The sequence below is a fragment of the Mirounga angustirostris genome, unplaced genomic scaffold (assembly GCF_029215605.1).
Source record: "Mirounga angustirostris isolate CCGP_5_RB_7025 unplaced genomic scaffold, mMirAng1.0.hap1 SCAF_9, whole genome shotgun sequence".
NCBI lineage: Eukaryota > Metazoa > Chordata > Mammalia > Carnivora > Phocidae > Mirounga > Mirounga angustirostris.
The window spans coordinates 46,929,340-46,947,734 of NW_026991717.1; the positions used below are offsets into that span (position 1 = coordinate 46,929,340).

General features: G+C 42.7%; 1 protein-coding gene across 9 annotated transcripts in view; it reads left to right on the top strand.

Annotated features, from left to right (window-relative positions):
* Window positions 1-18,395, top strand: part of LOC135361573 (uncharacterized) — a 134,600-nt gene that overhangs the window by 8,342 nt on the left and 107,863 nt on the right. For all 9 annotated transcript variants that reach the window (XR_010405009.1, XR_010405008.1, XR_010405006.1 and 6 more), the window contains exon 3: window positions 10,006-10,066. Coding sequence is in view for 3 of the 9 variants with exons in the window: in XM_064570413.1 (XP_064426483.1) it covers window positions 10,006-10,066 (61 nt within the window). In the remaining 6 variants the exon portion in view is untranslated. The remainder of the gene's footprint in view (window positions 1-10,005; window positions 10,067-18,395) is intronic.

The following is an 18,395-nucleotide window of genomic DNA, read 5'->3' on the forward strand; positions in this document are numbered from 1 at the left end:
TCTCACAGATGCTAACAGGTCTGTTACTGGAGCTCTGGGGGTCTAGGAACTGGAATCCTAGGCAGTGTTTTTTTTTTTGTTTGTGCAAAATGTCTGTTTTCTCCCAGGGAGACATTCAATGGCTTCTTCTTCAGGTTCTTGAAGGGAATCTCAACACCCCACCCCACCCCCCAAGTTAAGAATTATTCCATTAACACTGTCCTGAATGAGGCTGCCCCTCCGGGCAGGCCCTCGCTGAGTAGGCCTCTGTGGAATTGTTTTGCTGAATTGCTCTTTGGCGTGATATGTAACCTTATATTGAGGAGCCACTGAAGAAATAACCCTTGGAACTCTTGTTGATTTGTGGATTACATTACACTGTGTGCATTCCTGCAGGAGCTATGAAAGAAACTTCTTCCAACTCGCTGGGTGGTTGTTTTAATCTTATGGATACTTTCTTCTTGTCTTTGACTTCCAGAAACCTTTAGAGCATAAGGAAAGTTAGAAACAATTTTTCCTTGGTGAAATGAGTAGTGTTCAAGATGTGTGGGTAGGCAGAACGACATGCAGAGAGGGACCTCTGCCCCTGATGAACCGGGCAGAAGAAGGCAGGGAGCTGCACATCTTTGGAGGAGTGTCTTCATTCTAGCACTAGAACTGTGGGTCACCCACGCCTCAACACTGGGCACGCAGTAGGTGCTAAATCAGTGTTTCGTTGAATGAGTGCTGTGTTCCACAGAGTTCCTGCCAAAGCAGGAGGAACCCCTGGCCTACCTTTGTGTTTAGTTGTTACTTTGTTCATGAGGCAGGCCTTCTTGGGGTCTGCAGAGAGATGCCTGAAGAAAAAGCTCTTAACTTTTCACCCCATGCCTCCTCCCCCACACTACCCCTCTCTGCCCCTGGGGCTCAGGACTCAAGTGTAGTCTGAGTGGCAGGCCCGTGCTGAGCTGGCAGCCTTCCTGCCTTCAGCAGAAGCCTTGTTCCTCCGTCTTGTCTCTTATTTTCTCTTCCTTGAGGCCTTGTCTCTTCTCATGCAAATTGAGTCCAAGGCCTCAGTCTCTTCCTGGGGTGCCAGAGCCTGGGCTTTGGGGTTGATTCCCTCAGCCATGCTCAGGTTTCAGCTTTGCCTCTGCCTGTGAGACTTGGGGCACATTTTTTACCTTCTCTAAACCTAATAATAGGGTCGTTATGAGAACCCCATTAGGTATAGTGACCCAGGCAAAAACCAAACAAAATCCACCACAGAGGGGAGTTCGATTATCATTTGGACTAGGTCTTTGTTGAAGATTTCTGGACACTGAGGAAGAGCTTACATGGCCCTAGGCACAGTAAAACTGTCTTAAATTTCTCTATACTCATTTCTCCGTCTTACCCAAGTTCCATCCTCACAGCAGCTTTTCTTTCTCTCCCCTGCCTCTCAGTGTCTGGGAATCATTTTCCCTCAGAGCTCCGTGCTCTTTTTTCTGTAGAAACAGTTCTCTTTTTACCACCAGCCTCTGTCTGCATTTCTACCATCTCTTCGGCAAACAAAAGGTTCTTCCTCAAGATCCATTCTCCACAGAGAAATTACATCTACTCTTACTTTAACGTATTTTTTTTCCGTCATAAAACAAAGCATCGCAAAATCCTAAAGCAGATATCCCTTTCACAGAGCATTTTGTTTTGGCTTATTTGTGGTTCTCAAACTTGGTTGCACTGGAGAATCACCTGGAGCACTTTAAAAACAATCCCAGGGCCCAGGCTGTCCCCCAGGCCAATTGAATCAGACTTTCCCAGACATCAGTATTTTTGGGGTGTAGCCAGGGTTGAAAACCACGGCTGTAGGCTCTTGCTCCTTAAAATGTGGTCCACAGACTGGCAGCTTGGGCATCAGGTGAGAGCTAGTTAGAAACGCAGTCTCAGACTCCTTCTTCTGCATCTGCATTTTGACAGGATCCCCAGGTAATCAGGATGCACATTTGAGAGGCACTGCTTTAGGCCTTATGCCCTAGGGGAAGTGAGAGTGCAAGGCAGCGGATGAGGGTACTTCCTTGAAGGTCTTAACACCAGGGCTAGTGGATGGCTGTAGGAAAACCCCCTGAGAATCTCAGACAGGTCTGAGGAGGGTCCGCCCCTCTGTATGTTCACCAGGCTCCTAGGGGATCAGCTTATCAGCCAGCTGTGTGGGTCCCCTACCCAAGGGAGGTGCTTCTCAACCTTGGCTGCCCGTTAAGATCATTTGAAGGACTTAAAAAAAAATCCCTATGCTCAAGCCCAAACCAGTGAGGTCAGACTCTCTGGAGGTGAGAGCCTAGTATCAGTAGTTTAAAATCTAATCAGGTAATTTCAATGGGCAAGCGATCCTGAGAACCTCTGCTTGGGCTTTCTGACTCTTATCAAACCTAGCTGAGCATAAAAATATTACCTGAACCGTGCACTCACAGAAGAATTTACTTTGTATCAAAGTCAAAACCTTAAAGCAAAGGAGTGAATCATGAACTGCTGCTGGCGGGGAGGACTCGGTTTGGGCAGAGTAACCTTCTCTTGAGATCATCTCTGTCAAAACTTCCTATCATCTGGCAAATGTCCTATCTCTTCTATTCCTGTATACAACCTCGAATGGTCTATCTGTTTCGAAATCTCTGTGTTGGGTGAAATGGCTTTCGGTAGAATCTGTTCTTATGTCTGGCCTCGCCTGAATGTATTCTGCAGCCAAACATCAGGGAAAGGGGAAGGAAAGATGCTGGGAGGCAGCGGTCTGTTGTCTCAAGGCCACCATACTTTCCTTGCTGGCTTTTGCATTGGACTCAAACCTCAGGGCTGCCCATTCTTCCTTTTCCTCTCTCTCTCTCCTCTTCCATTTATTTCCCTGGGGAATGAGCTGATGAGCCTGCCTTTCAGTGCTGAATTCCCATAGAAGGACCAGCCGGGCAGTTGGGTGTGTGTGGGATTCTGGGAAGTGGCAGTGGCTGGTTCTACCCCCACCTGCGAGCTTCAAGCTGGGCTTCCGTCAGGGACAGAGATTCTTGCAGAGTCCTGGTCTTCATTATCTGCCTTATGACTGCCAGAGGTGGTAGGGAGTCTTGAAGTTTTTAACTTCAAGGAGTGCAATGTTAGGAATGTGTGCTGACTACTTTCTCCCAGAACATTTCCAGGAATGAAGGAAAACGCAGGACAAGGAAACCAGAAGAGTGAGTCAACCAGAATATAATCTTCCATGTTAAACGGCCTTTTAGAACTAGTATTTTTTACAGCTTTATTAAGATGTCATTGATATATAATAAACTATGTATTTTCAAGTGTACCCTTTGATAAGGTTTGACATGTATACACTTGTAAAACAGTAAACACGATTAGGGGGTTGAAAATATTTTGTTTTTCTTTATTTCTGAATCAATGAAAACAAATTTCTAAAATGCTACTAAAGAGAGTGTGTGTGTGTGTATGTGTATCTATGAGTTCAGCTGCTTTGGATTTTGGTAGATAGACCTAAAAAAACCTCAGATGGAGAAGATCTTTTGAACTTCACACAAGATTATTAATCACAAATTATATATTTTACATTCTTTTTAAATCATTTCCACATTAGCTCAAAGGTGTCTTTAGTTTCAACTGTATCATTTTATAACTTATAAAAACTTTGGCATATATTACTGTATTTCTTCTGGTGCGATTTTATTCTCACTGAAGTCTTTAGTGTTAATTATTATCATTTCTATTTTGAAGCTAAAGGAAGTAAAAGGGCTTGGTAAGGACCACACAGTTAGTGTCGACAACGATTTTCGATAACTGATTCCTAGCTCCATGGTTCTCTGTAGCATACCATGTAATACACTTATGGGCAAGAAAGAAAGGTGTAAAAAACGCAAACAATTTTTAAAAAGTCTTCAAACAGCCTTGACATTTATTTTTTAAATGAAGATTTATTTCACCACGGTACACCATCATTTTTGCACCAAGTGTGAATAAATGAACTTTGGCACTAATGAATTCTGTTAGAACCTCATGGTACTTTTGATGCATGGCCAATTAACCTAGAAGGTGAAAGGCCCCAATAATATCCAGACAGTTCCAATTTGCTTTATTTTTCTGTGGGGGGATTTAAGACTTTTGAACTGAACGCCTTTCTTCCTTCCTTTTTTTCCTGATTGTTGAAAATAGAAGTTGTGAATAATACAGTATGACCAACCACTGGGAGTCTTCTTATATGCCACTGCAGTATATTCTAGATAGTTAATCTGGAGAGAAAGCCCATTGCCTTTAGGGGAAATGAGAATATGTCTATCTTTCGAAATGAAGGCAGACTAAGAACAGCAAGAAAGTTCAACCCTGAAAGTAATAGGATCATAAGATTTCAGAATTGCAAGATAAATGAATAGATCCTAATTTATAATTCTAATAAATTAATAATCCTAATAAATGATTCTTAATCCTAATAAATTAGTAGGAAGGGACCTTTGTTAGATAGTCCATCCTGCTGAGCTTACAGAGCACGCCGCTAGGGTCCTGACAGGGGAGGTGGTCTCTCCAAAGATGCACAGTTGGTTAGGTAGCTGCAGAACCAGCCTTAGCCCCAAAAGCTCTTAACTCCTGGATATCTCCCCCTTGGACCAGTGGGCCTCTGTCTTCCTTCAGGCACGAGGAACCCTTTAGAAAGTCAAAACCATTTCACAGACGCTCATATCACTCTCGTTTGACAACGACTGATTGAGAAAAAGCAACTGTGAATTGTTGAATAATTTTCAGTTCTTTTATATGCTTCTATCTCTTCCAAGCCAGGAAAAAAAAAAAAGCCAAGAGTCTCAAGGTGGAGGTGGGCGTCCACTCATGCTCATCCTTGATGAAGCATTTTTTTCCCACTGCTGCTAAACTCTGCTGGTCTGGAAGTTTCACAACCCAGTGGAGAGATTCCTTCCCTGAGGATCATGATAAAAACCCTATGGAACCAGGTCTGCCACTGGTGGTTTGATAAATGCTGGGGGTCCAGGGCATTGGCAAAGGAGGTTGATGTTGATTATCTGGGGAAGTTGCGACGGTAAAATAGGGTGTCAGGGACTATAAAAGGTGGTGGGGAACTGTGGCTCTGTCATGTAGGCAGGTGCATCAATTACACAGCCATTTTTCCACCTCCTTCTTCCTCATCTTGTTTGGAGGAAGGTAATCTGCCATGACCAGTCAAAGAATAACATTTGGTGGAAGTCCGTTATGACATTTCTCTCTCCTTTTGCTGGATAATTGTTTTCACAGCCTCCAACATAGCTAGGAGTGGTGGTGTGATGGGGTTCTGGCCAAGGAGACAGAAGGAGCAGCCTGCTGGACTCTCCTAGAAAAGCTTTGGCTTTGCTGATAAAAAGTCAAGATGCAGCCGGTGTCAATCTCTATTTAGTCCTCCTGCCTTGAACATGGCCAGGATGCCCACGGTGGCATCTTGTGATCAGGAGGCAGAGGGTGAGAGTGGAATGGAGATGAGTCTCCTAGATTCCTGACATTATTGCTAGACCAACTCCAGAAATTTTCTTTCTACCTCTTGTTATATGAGAAAAACAAATTCCTATTTATTTAAGCCACTATGAGTTGGATTTTCTATTATTTGCAGACAAAAGACTTCCTGATAGCAAAAGTTAGACTCAACTACATTGAGTGAAAAGCAAAGGCAATATGGAAGAAGGGAGGAAAGGAGCGACAAATGTTAGGTACAGCCTTGGGACTAACTCTAGAATTAAGGGCATGGTACCTTCTAATTATTAAGGTTTATTATCCCCTCCCTGCTAAAATCTGAAAGTTGGGTAATTATACCATATTCTCCTCCAATTTTTTTTTAAAGAAAGGTAGATGTTATTACTTTAGTTACTGCTAGCTTCAGAATGTTCTGTTTTCCATCATATTTACTAGATGTGTTGGTGGTGGTTACATTCACCATTTGCCCTTTGTTTGCAGAAGGATCAGGAATAGCCCCTAGAAAAGGTTGCAGAGGGAACATGAAAGGAGTGAGTATCATCAGGGGACTATGGCCTTGATGCTGAAAAACAATTTTGTAAGCCCCCTCCCCCCGCCGCCGCACACACTGCCTATTGGACACACATCTTTGGTGGTCTCCTCACTGGAAGAGGTGAGTTGTGTGCACCAGTGTGTGTGATTCGGATCCACTGGGTTGGTGCTGTGACACTAGAAAGGCCTGCTGGCGCTGTGCAGTCAGGGGCCTGCTGTGCTCCCCATTCCCGCCTAGCTGAAGCTCCTTGGCCCACAGCGGCCTGCCCTGAGATAGAGCCCTTGCTGACCTTTGCACAGGGACAAACAGTGCTTGGGCCACGGGGAGATCACCTGTCTCCAGGACAACCGACCCTCGCTCTGACCTTAACATGGCCTAGGATGAAAAAAATGGCTTGAATCAATATGTTTTCTCTCTGCAAAATCTGAACTGAATGTACAAAACCAATGTGCCTTTTGGGAGTAGAAGAGATTGGGAGGAAGTGGCTGAATCACACTAACGTCTGGGTACTAGTAGATCCAGAACCATTCTTTGTTCCTGGCCTCACAAGGCCATGACGGTTCCTGTTCCTGGATGTGCATGTGTGATGGTTAGTTTTATGTCAACTTGGCTGGGCTATACTACCCATTCTTTGATCAACTACGAATCAAAGGTTTGTTATGAAGACATTTTGGGGGCGCCTGGGTGGCTCAGTTGGTTAAGCAACAGCCTTCGGCTCAGGTCATGATCCCAGAGTCCTGGTATCAATCCCCACATCAGGCTCCTTGCTGAACGGGGAGTCTGCTTCTGCCTCTCCCTCTGCCTGTCACTCCCCCTGCTTGTGCTCTCTCTCCCTCTTTCTCTCTCTGTCAAATAAATAAAAATATTAAAAAAAAAAAGACATTTTGTAGATGTGGTTAACATCTACAATCAGTTGACTTTAAGTTAAGAGGATTCTTCTCAATAATGTGGGTGGGCCTCATCTAATCAGTGGAAGACTTTAAAAGCAAAAGCTGAAGTTTTCTGGAGAAGATATTCTGCCCCCAGACTGCAGCATCAGCTTCTGCCTCTGCTGGCTCTATTTCTCCGGAGGACCTTGACTGATACACCATGAGAGTTTGCCTCCTTCATCATTCAATGGCATTGCTACCAAAGAGCCTTTTTCCCTGACTTCCTTCCTTAGAATCAAAAGAACCTAAGACAATAAACTCCATAGTGTCAGGTATCTTTGTGAAATAGTGGTTCATCGTAGTGGAAGACATAGTCATCCAGTTTATAGTAAATGCTTGGTGCACATGTGGATTCTCTAATGCTCAAAATACCTTCCATCTCCGGAAATCGGGAGTAGGTTGACCGGCTCTTGCCTTAGCTATAGGATTTCATTAGCTGCCTGTAATCTGCACACCAGAAGAGTAGGAGATGTATACGATGTCCAAGGAAGCAGTCCTGTTCTTCCAGGATTGTTTAGTGAAATTTGCTTGACCTTGTATCGATCTGTTAAGAGGATGAGCAGCCCAAACCCATGGTAGAGCAAGCAGGGGACTCTATGGTACAATATGTGGGGTCCCCAAAGATACTCCCATTCTGAATACTCCCTTTTACCCCTGCCACCTATGGAAGATGATTCCTCCATTGGAGACAGGCCTACTGCTCTTCCTCTCTACACCTCAAACTCCTACCTTCACCATACTCTGCTCTGGCCTGTAATTACCTGTGCTGCCCAGATCCGTCCTTCAGTGCACAAGACTTACTCTCTGAGTTTTATGCAAGCACCGAATACAGGAAAAAATTATCACTGAGCGCAGACTGGTAGGCTGAGGGAAGAGACAGGGCAAGGCATAGGAAGTTGCCCTGGGTGGGAATCAAGCACCAGGCACCAGAATTCCAGAATCCTTCCAGTAGAGGGATAGAGGTAGATGCTGGGGGTGAGGGTGGGGTTGGGGGGTGGAGTGGGAGCAAAATCCATCAGGAAAAGAAGGCCCAGGAAGACAAATTCCATCTGTTTCATTTCCCTCTTTGGGCTTCCAGGAGGCCAGAGCATAGTTTTATGCTCTATTACAATACCCACATTGATGAGAGTGATTGGCCTTTTTTCCTCATAGTTTTTTTTTTTTTTTTAAATTTTTATTTATTTATTTGACAGAGAGGACACAGCGAGAGAGGGAACACAAGCAGGGGGAGTGGGAGAGGGAGAAGCAGGCTTCCCGTGGAGCAGGGAGCCGATGTGGGGCTTGATCCCAGGACCCTGGGATCATGACCTGAGCCGAAGGCAGACGCTTAATAACTGAGCCACCCAGGCATCCCTCCTCATAGTTCTTATGAATCTTTTTAAAAAAATATTTTATCGGGCGCCTGGGTGGCTCAGTTGGTTAAGCGACTGCCTTCGCCTCAGGTCATGATCCTGGAGTCCCTGGATCAAGTCCCGCATCGGGCTCCCTGCTCGGCGGGGAGTCTGCTTCTCCCTCTGACCCTCCCCCCTCTCATGTGCTTTCTCTCATTCTCTCTCTCTCAGATAAATAAATAAAATCTTAAAAAAAAAATTTTATCAGTTGTTTTAAGAAACAAATTCATTGAGAAGCTTGCCATCTCGTAGGGGAGATAAGACAGCCTAGAATAGTGGAAAGAGTCCAGATTTTAGAGTTGGACTCATTTGTGTTTGAAATGACTACTGTTGGCTGTGTGACATTGGACAAATCATTTAATCTCTCTGAACTTCTGTTTTTTCAGCTATGAAATTGTGAAAAATAATAATAGCCTGAAGGAAATGTATTAGGATTTGTGGAGAATATATGCAGAGTGCTTCCAACAGTGTCTGGAAGATCTGCCACCTGCCTGGCCCTCTAATAATAGCGGGCCGCTAGTGAGCCCTTCTGTACTCCAGGTAGCGCACTAAACACCTTACCTTATTTGGTATAGAACGAGGTCCTCCTGGCCTCCATTCCCACCGCCACTCTCTCTGTCCACCCCTTGCCCAGCAGCCTAAGGCACCTCTGTGAGGGAAGCAGAATGAAGGCCTACCCCCACTCCTTAGGAATGCATGACCTGTCTGAGGCTTCACCTGGGATTTATAGAGGCAACCACAGGAGGCCAGGGGTGTCTAGGAGACAGACCCAGGCTTAGGTTGTGATCTAGAGACAGGCCAGGGGCTGGTGGGGAAGCCAGTTCAACTCTCAGGGGAGTCCCACATGAATGGGTGAGGTTGATTTATGAATCAATACCCATGGCTGGTTGGGGTCCTCAGAAAGCTCAGCATATCACCTTCACATTTCTAACTACACGTGAAGGGACTTCTCCCTGACTTTTGGGGTTGGGAGCTCTGTGAGTGGCCAAAGCAGAACTGTGAAACCCTCTAAAGCACAGGGTAGGGAGCACTGAGGAGGAGGCTGTCCGGCTCAACACTGTGGGGAAATGTTTGGTTACCTTTGGGGCGAGATCCAGCAGGGTTAGGAGGGCTCAGGCCAGGAGCACTGAATGGAAGGACGAAGTTGGTGCACCTCGGGGCCAGAACCAGCCAAGGAGGGAGAGTTTTTGCCATGTTGGTCCAGAGAAGTCAGGCGCTTGGTTGCCAAGGAACATCTGTGTTGGATTTTTATACGCAGGCCCAACAAAGCCAAATTCCTTAAAAGCAGCTTCTTTCTGACCAGATGGCTTCAGCAGCCTTGACAGAAGGGGGTGTGTGAGTGGAGGTGGGTGGCATTCTCAGTCTGGGCCTCCCTGTCTTTTTTTAGGACTTTGTCCCTTAGTGACTCTTCCCCAGTTAAATTGTAGTTCGTGCTTTTCTTAAACGCTTAACTAGCAAGGAAAGAGCATGGGCTTTCCGCAAGGGTCTTCTGTTCACAAGATCTTTCAGGATCACTTAGGTGGCAGCATCGTGTGGTGACTCTCTCTTCCAAATATCCATGAGTGTGGAGTGATGGATATATCAACCCCATAAGTAATCCCCAGGCCTAATTGAAGCCAGAACTTCCCTTCTCTGAGCCCTGACCTGCAGCTACACAGTGCTGATCCAAAAGACTAGGCTTATTCAGTGACCGAAAATCTTCAATGTTAGCACTAAAACAGACTCTCATTTTACACAGGAAGAAACGGACGCTCAGATTTGGGGGAGTGAATTGCTCAAGGACATCCGGATGGTGACTGGTAAGATGACAACTCTCTTTCTTGCCCAACGTCCATTTTTCTGGGAAATTAAAACCTGGTAAAGCGTTCTAAAATGTGAACAAAGGGAGAGAGGAAGCTATTTGGGGTGGGAGTCTTGGAAAACCCACAGAGGAGTGGTTCTGATCAAGGGGGTCCATCAGAACTGCAGGGGAGACTTGACAAAAGACCCCACCCCAACCAATGGAATTGGAATCTCTAGTTGGGATGTGCTGAGTACGTTTTGAGAACACTCCCTGGGTACTCCTGATGGGCTGTGCAGGTTGAAAACCATGGCACTAGAGGAACAATTTCCCTTGAACAAACCAATATGCGTCCTATTTCTCAGGTTGCTCGTTTTGCAGTGATTGCTCATCTTCTAACAGAGATAGTATAGCAGCAAGGTTAAGAGCGTGTGCTCTGGAGCCCAACTGCTTCCCACTTCCACCATGTTCTTTGGGCAAATTTTATAACCATTTCTCTCCTCAGTTTGCTTATCTGTAAAATGGAACTAGTAATAATACCTACTTCAGAGGGTGGTCGTGAAAATGGAGGTAACATTTATAATACATATATGCTGGGCATGTAGTAAGCCTTATCCTGATGAACTTTAGCTATGAGTAGTAGTAGATTTGACAGGATAGTTTCAAATCTGAGTTAGAAATGTCATTCTGGGAGCCTCTGGAACAGGAAGACTTCCCTCTAACAGAAGTGCATTGGTTATCCTCTTTGGAAATTCTTTTTAACTCAAAAGGAAAGGAGCGTTCATGCAAATTGTTTCAGGTTTACAGGTGCAGAGCGATCTGGAAATTAGCTTTGGCTAAAAATAAAACAGCTTGATCATTTCTGTTTCCAGCAATAGAGTGAATTGGATAGCCAGAACAATTTTCCCATCCAAAACAACTGAAATACTGGATAAAGTATTTCTTTAAATCTTCATAAATGCATCTCTGAGCTGACAGGGAAATAAGATAATCCTCTCAGTTCCCAAACACACTGAAACCAAGAACTCTGGGAGGTAAATGAATCTTGAAAATGTGAGCAGGGAGCAAGTGGATTTGAAAAAAAAAAACAACCAAATATAACTCCCGAATATGAAAAATATAATAATTGAAATTAAAACCTCAAATGATGGCGTAACCAGAAAATTAGATACAGTTAGAGAGAAATAATGAAGACGGATGCAATGACAGTATTGTGGATATAAATTTGAGAAGTTAAGAAATATGAAAAAAAGGCAAAAATTAGAGAGAGAGAACCAAATGAGAAGTTTGAGTTAGACATGGAGAGAGGATTTCATCCTAACAGATAATGGCTAAGAATTTTGGAGAGCTCTTTGAGAAGACACTAATCTTCAACAAATCCAAAGGAGGATGAATAAAAGGAAGCACACTCCTAGACACAATAACTACAGAATAGAGAAACAGAGGTGATGTTGAAAGCAGCCAGAGAGGAAAGATGGGTCTTCGACAAAAAGCATGGCAATTAGTGTTATTGCTGACTTCTCCCCACTGTAACGGAAGCCAGACAGAAAATAATAGTTAACAAAAACTCTATATCCAGCCAAATGATTGTTTCAAAACGGAGGGCAAAGTAAAGATGTTTAAAATAAAAGAAATAAAACAGATTATTTACCATCAGAAGGTCTCCACTAAATGAAATTCTACACAGTGTACTTCAGGTGGGAGAGAGAAAATGGTCCAAGAGGGATGATGGGAGATACGAGAAGGAATAGTGCACAAATATATTCTAAGTATGTGGATAAATATGAATACACCTTAACTCTATAATATGATAATAATACCACTTTTCCAGGGTAAAAATATGTTAGAATTAAAACCTAAACACTGGGGCGCCTGGGTGCCTCAGTTGGTTAAGTGACTGCCTTCGGCTCAGGTCATGATCCCAGGGTCCTGGGATCGAGTCCCACATCGGGTTCCCTGCTCTGCGGGAAGCCTGCTTCTCCCTCTCCCACTCCCCCTGCTTGTGTTCCCTCTCTCTCTGTGTCTCTCTCTGTCAAATAAATAAATAAAATCTTTAAAGAAAAAAAAAAACCTAAACACTGGATTGAGTGGGAGAATAAATGGAATTAAAAAAAACATTTAAAGACCGTGAATTTTTCAGGAGGAGGTTAAAGACATTAATTTTAGAATTATGAAAAATGCATCTTAAAATTTTTAGGGCAACCACAAAAAGAAAAGATGCAGAGAAAGTAACTTCCAAAAAATAGAATTCAATAGGGGAAAAAACCATGAAATACAAATGAATAAATTAAAAAACCTCAGTTCACAAGAAGTGGAGTGTGGGAAAACAGAAAAAGTGAGACAAATGTAAAACACATAACAGGATGGTAGAAATGAATTCAAATATATTAGTAATTATTATAAATACAACAGGACTAAACTCCCCAGTTAAAAGACAAGAATTGAATCAACAATGGCCAAATTATGGAAATAGCCCGAGTGTCCATCGACTGATGAATGGATAAAGAAGATGTGGGGTGTGTGTGTGTGTGTGTGTTTATATAGGAATATTACTCAGCCATCAAAAGAATGCAATCTTGCTACTTGCAATGAGATGGATGGAGCTAGAGTGTGTTATGCTCAGCGAAATAAGTCAGAGAAAAACAAATACCATATGATTTCACTCATATGTGAAATTTAAGAAACAAAACCGAAGAACATAGAGGAAAGGAAAAAAAAAAAAAAAGAGGGAGGCAAACCAGGGAAAAGATCCTTAACTATAGAGAACAAACTGGGGGTTGAGGGGGGAGGTAGGCAAGGGAATGGGCTAGATGGGGGATGGGTATTGAGGAGGGCACTTGTGATGAGCACTGAGTGTTATATGTAAGTGATGAATCACTAAATTCTATTCTTGAAAGTAATATTACCCTGTATGTTAACTAACTGGAATTTAAATAAAAACTTGAAAAAAAAAGACAAAAATTGATAACCTGGATAAAAAATAATATAATCTAGCATATACTACTTACATGAGACACATTTTAAACATAAGGATGTAGATATATTGGAAGTTAAAGGAAGGAGAAAGATACAATAGGCAAATACTAATCAAAAGAAAGCTGGAAAAATATATTAGTATCAGAAAAAAAACAGACTTTAAGGCAAATAGCTTTATGAGTGATAAAGAGGTCACCACATGGCAGTAAAATGCTTTATTTCCCAAACACATAAAACAATTTCAAACTCATAAGACTATCTATCATCTATCTATCTATCTATTATCTATCATTATCAATCTATTTATGCTCAAAATACATAAAGCAAACCAATGACAGCATGACAAGGGAAGCTAGACCAATCCATTGTGCTAGTAGAAGGTTTTATACATCTCTGTCAGTAATTCATAGATTCAGCAGATAAATATCAGGAAGGATATAGAAGATTTAAAGAACACATTAATAAGCTTGATAAAAGGGGCATATAGAGAACATTGTACTCTGCAGTTGGAAATTATTGCTTCTTTTTAAGCATAAATGGAATTTTCTATGAATAAATTTCAAATGTAATTAAGTTAGAAATCAATAACAAAAATTATAATGAGAAAAAAACTTATGTTTGGAAATGAAAAACATGCTTTAACAACTCATAGATCAAAGGAAGTATCATAATGGAAATTTAAAAATACATAAAAATGAATATGATGAAAATATTGTTTTGAAACTTTTGGAATGCAATTAAAGCAAACTAGGAATAGAAGAGATATTTGTTAATCTGAAAAAGGACCTGTTAAAAACCTACAACAAACATCATTATTAATAGTCAAAAGTTTAAATTCAAGGGATAAGATAGAAATGCTCACTTCCAATATTTCTATTCAACAATGTATTGGAGGTCATAGCTAGGACAATAAAACAAGAAAAAAAATGAAAAGTTTAAGAATAGGAGAGGAAGGAACAAAACTGTTTTCAGATGTAGAAATTTCAAAATAATCTATATCTTCATTATTCGAGTTAAGGGTTTAGCAAGATGGCTGCACATACAAGTGATATAAAAATCAGTTGCAAAAAAAAAAATCAGTTGCATTTCTATATACCAAGGCAATTAGTTAGAAAAATATAATTTTGGAAGCTACTATTTACATTAGCAACAAAAAGTAGAAAGTGGTTAGAAGGACATTTATAAAAGAGATGTAAGTCTTTATAGATAAAACTCTAAAACTTTACTGAAAGACTTTAAATTAGCCCTAAAACCATGACCTACACCATTTTTACATTTTGGATAGGAAGACAATATTATAAAGATGTAAATTCCTCCCTTTGTGATTTACAGATTTAGTGAAATTCCAGTAGGAGTTTGTGGTTTTGTTTGTTTGGTAGAACGTAACAAGCAGATTCTTAAATTTGTATAGAAGATCCAAAGGCCAAGGATAGTCCAAACAATGCTGAAGAAGCAGCAGAAGGTGGTGGGACTGTCCCTACTACAGATCCACACTTCTGATAAATCATTGCAAATTCAGCTATGTTCAACCTGAGAACTTTTTTTTCAGAAGATAACTTTAAGACAGTAAACAGAGGCTACAAGGAGAGAAGAAAGATTTGCAATATATAACTACAAAGGGCTTTCAGGATATAGAACAACTCTTACGAAACAATAAGAACAAAGCAGGGGCGCCTGGGTGGCTCAGTCGGTTGAGCATCTGACTCTTGATTTCGGCTCAGGTCATGATCTCAGGGTCATGGGATGGAGCCCCGCATCAGGCTCCCCACTCAGTGGGGAGTCTGCTGGAGATTTTCTCTCTCCCTCTCCCTCTACCCCTTCCTACCGCTCTAGCTCTCTGTCTCTCTAAAATAAATAAATAAATCTTAAAAGAAGAAGAAGGAGGAAGAGGAGGAGAAGGAGAAGAAAACAAATGACTCAGTAGAATGGTGGGGAAGACACAAACGGGCATTTTACAGAAGGAGAGTCACATAGGACTCATAATCGTATGACTCATTATCAACTAGGGAATTACGCATTAAAACTACAATGCAAAACCATTTTATACCACCCAATTAGCAAAAACAAGGTTAATGATTTATAGCTGGGCAGGGAGAGGTGAGGAAATCTATGAGCTGCTAGTGGGGATATAAACTGATACAAGCACTTTGGAAAGCAGTGTGGCATTACGGAATCTGACCCGGCAAGGCTGGCCACCCCCCGGCTCCATGACGCAGCAACTCCACTCCTGCCTGAAGAAACAGGACGCACGTAACAAGACCATTCACAGCTGCTGTTCCAAACTGGAAACAACCTGAGCGCCCATTGACGGTAGAATGGATAGATGGTGGTGTCTGTGATTCGGGGTATTAAGCAATACCGGTAACAGTGGTGGTAATGAAGGAACCCCCTCACAGCTGCCCTCAGTTACATGAAAGAGACTTAGAAACATAAAACCAAGCATGAGGAGCAAATCACAGTTGAAACTCGTAACAGTATGATGGTATTGATATAAATGTCAAAAACAAAATCAATCTATTTTTAGAGGTTACATTCATGGGTGATAAGAAAAGGCAAGGGAGGCTGTTAGGACAAGAATCAGGCGAGGAAGGTTGACTCCGCGGGGTTGACCTGGAGGAGGCTCATGGGGATTTTAAGGTTTGGTAAGGTTTTATTCCTCTTCCTGAAGGGCGAATACACAGGTGTTCATGTTACTATTAGTTTCCAAACCGTACAGAAGCTTTTTCTACCTTTCCGTGTATGTGATATAGTTCATGATGAAAACAAAACAAAACAAAAGCCATTGGGCGAATAAAACTGAGGCTGTCAGCTGAACAAAAATTGTGGGACGATATAACGAAGGACCTCAGGCTCAAGAAGCAGGCACTGTGTCTCCCACAAGGCAACGCTGCCTCCCTGGGGTCTATTTTCCAGACAAGTCCTCTGTGACATCCCGTGGCTCCAGCCTGATCCTCATCACCCTGGCCAGGAGAAGAAAGGGCCTTTTCTCTCACTCTCTTTCCCTGTGTGTTAATGAGATTGCTGGTCTGGGTCAACTGCTTTGTCCAAGGTCACACACAGCCACGGAAGGCTCTCAGTCCACCGTTCATTTCACCTATTATTATGCAGGGTTTTATTTTATCCTTCCCGGGAGGGCCTCAGAGAAGAGAATATTAAGAGGCTACAGTAATTAGCCTCACATTGTAACACCCTTGACTCCAGGTTACCTCCTTCAGCAGGGGAAGGGAAAGTTTCATTCTGCCCTTCGCAGAGGGGTCTGAGATTCTGGTTAGAAAGCAGGAGAGGATTTCCCAAAGATGCCCAAGGGTGTCTGGGGTTGATTTGGGTCGCTCTTGTTCCCAGTGGTCTTTGAACAGTAACTGTGGACCCTATGGAGGGCAAAACATTAGGTCCCCTCTGTGTGTGTGGGGGGGCGGCGGGGGGTAGGTTGTGTGGGCAACTTGGAGTAGACTGGACAGATTTCCAGCATGAAATTGCTGATTCTATCCTGAAAATTTTACCTGCTTCTTCATGTCAGCCTCTGTCCGATCTGCACATTAGAGGAGCAGGTGAGCAGATGTGCATTTGGACTCCTTCCACTGCTTCTAGACTCTCTCCTTCTGTCTTTGCTGTTATTTTAAGGAAATGATCTTGTAACCCTTTCTTTAAAAAAAGAATAGTCCCTTTCTGTTCAAGCATGTATAAAGTAAGAGGTATAAAATGCAAGTCCACCTGGATTCATAGTTACAGCAGTTTCTAGGTTTGGTTTGGATATTCTTTGACTTTAAAGGGCATCCTGTGGAATGCAGACTGTGGCAAATTAATCTAAATGCCTCACAGTGTGCAATAGTCAATTTGGTTAGGCTACCGCCCCTACTTATTCAATCAAACACTAAGCTAGATGTGGTTGTGATGGTATTCTGTAGATGTGATTAAAATCCATAATCAGTTTATTTTATTTTATTTTATTTTTTTAGAGGTGGGGAGGGGCAGAGGGAGAGAGAGAATCTTAAGCAGGCTCCATGCTGGGGCTCTACCTTAGAACCCCGAGATCATGACCTGAGCCGAAATCAAGAGCTGGACGCTTAACCAACTGACCCACCCAGGCGCCCCATAATCAGTTTACTTTAAATGAGGAAGATTATCCTAGACAATCTGGATGAGCCTGATTCAATCAGCTGAAGGATCTTAGAGCAGAGCTAAGGCTTCTCTGAAGTAGAAGAAATTCTGCCTGTGGATAGCAGCTCGGGCCCTGCCTGAGAGTTTCCAGCTTGCCCTTCCTCATGGGCTGCCCTATGGATTTTAGATTTGCCTAGAGTTATGGGTTGAATTGTGCCCCCCAAAAGATACTGGAGTCTTCGGCCCAGTACCCGTTATGTGACCTTTCTTGGAAATAGGATCTTTGCAGATGATCAAGTTGAGATGCCTTGCTAGGGTGGGCCCTAATCCAATATGCTTGTGTCTTTATAAAGGGGGACATTTAGACACACAGACACACATAGAGGGATGATGATGTGCAGACTCAGGGAGAGGAGAGTCACCTGCAAGCCAAGGAACACCGTATGTGTATCCACCTCCATATCCTATTGTGGCTCTATTTCTTTGGCAGAACCCTGACTGATGCAAAATGATAATGTAATAGCACTGGAGTGGGTAGGGACCAAAGGAGACGACTTAAGTAACTCTGGAAAAAGTTGTCAGGCTAAAGGCAAGGGACGTGCACAGAAACACTGTACCCTACTTGGTCAAGTTGTTTCTCACAGGGGTGTAAGCGAGCAATTCTCAAACTGCTTTATCTGTAGACCAGGGTTGTACAAATAAGTAATGGATGGCAGATGCTGGGAGCTTAGTTTCTCATTGTCAGAGAGGGCAGTTACAGGTAAGCAAGAAAGAAAAGCTAGAACAAACTCCGGGGTCTGGGATTAGTGTGGAAAGCCATCAAGATGAACTCATGTTTGGATAGATAGATAGATAGATAGATAGATAGATAGATAGATAGATAGATAGATAGATAGACGGACACAAACAATTGTTGGGAAGGGTGTATACATGAGTTAGTGTACATACATGTATGCCCTTGCTCTGGTCACTGAGAGGACCCAGAAGCAATGACATGCTGGTAGCAGTGAGCACACCTAGCACCCAGATCTTGGTTTCTAATATCATTTTCCAATGAAAGAAACCAGGGCTCCTTGGAGAAATGACTATTCTAAGATTAGGGCAAGAAATATACAAGATGAGTTTGAAGTGTCTTGTAGTACCAGAGAATAAGAAAGAGCTAAAGCAAAACAAATAATAAACCCAACCACATGGATTGGGCCGGGGGTGGGCAGGTACATCAAAGAGACACAGGAGTGAACCTAAAAGAGTACTCAGTGGCCAACACTGCAACA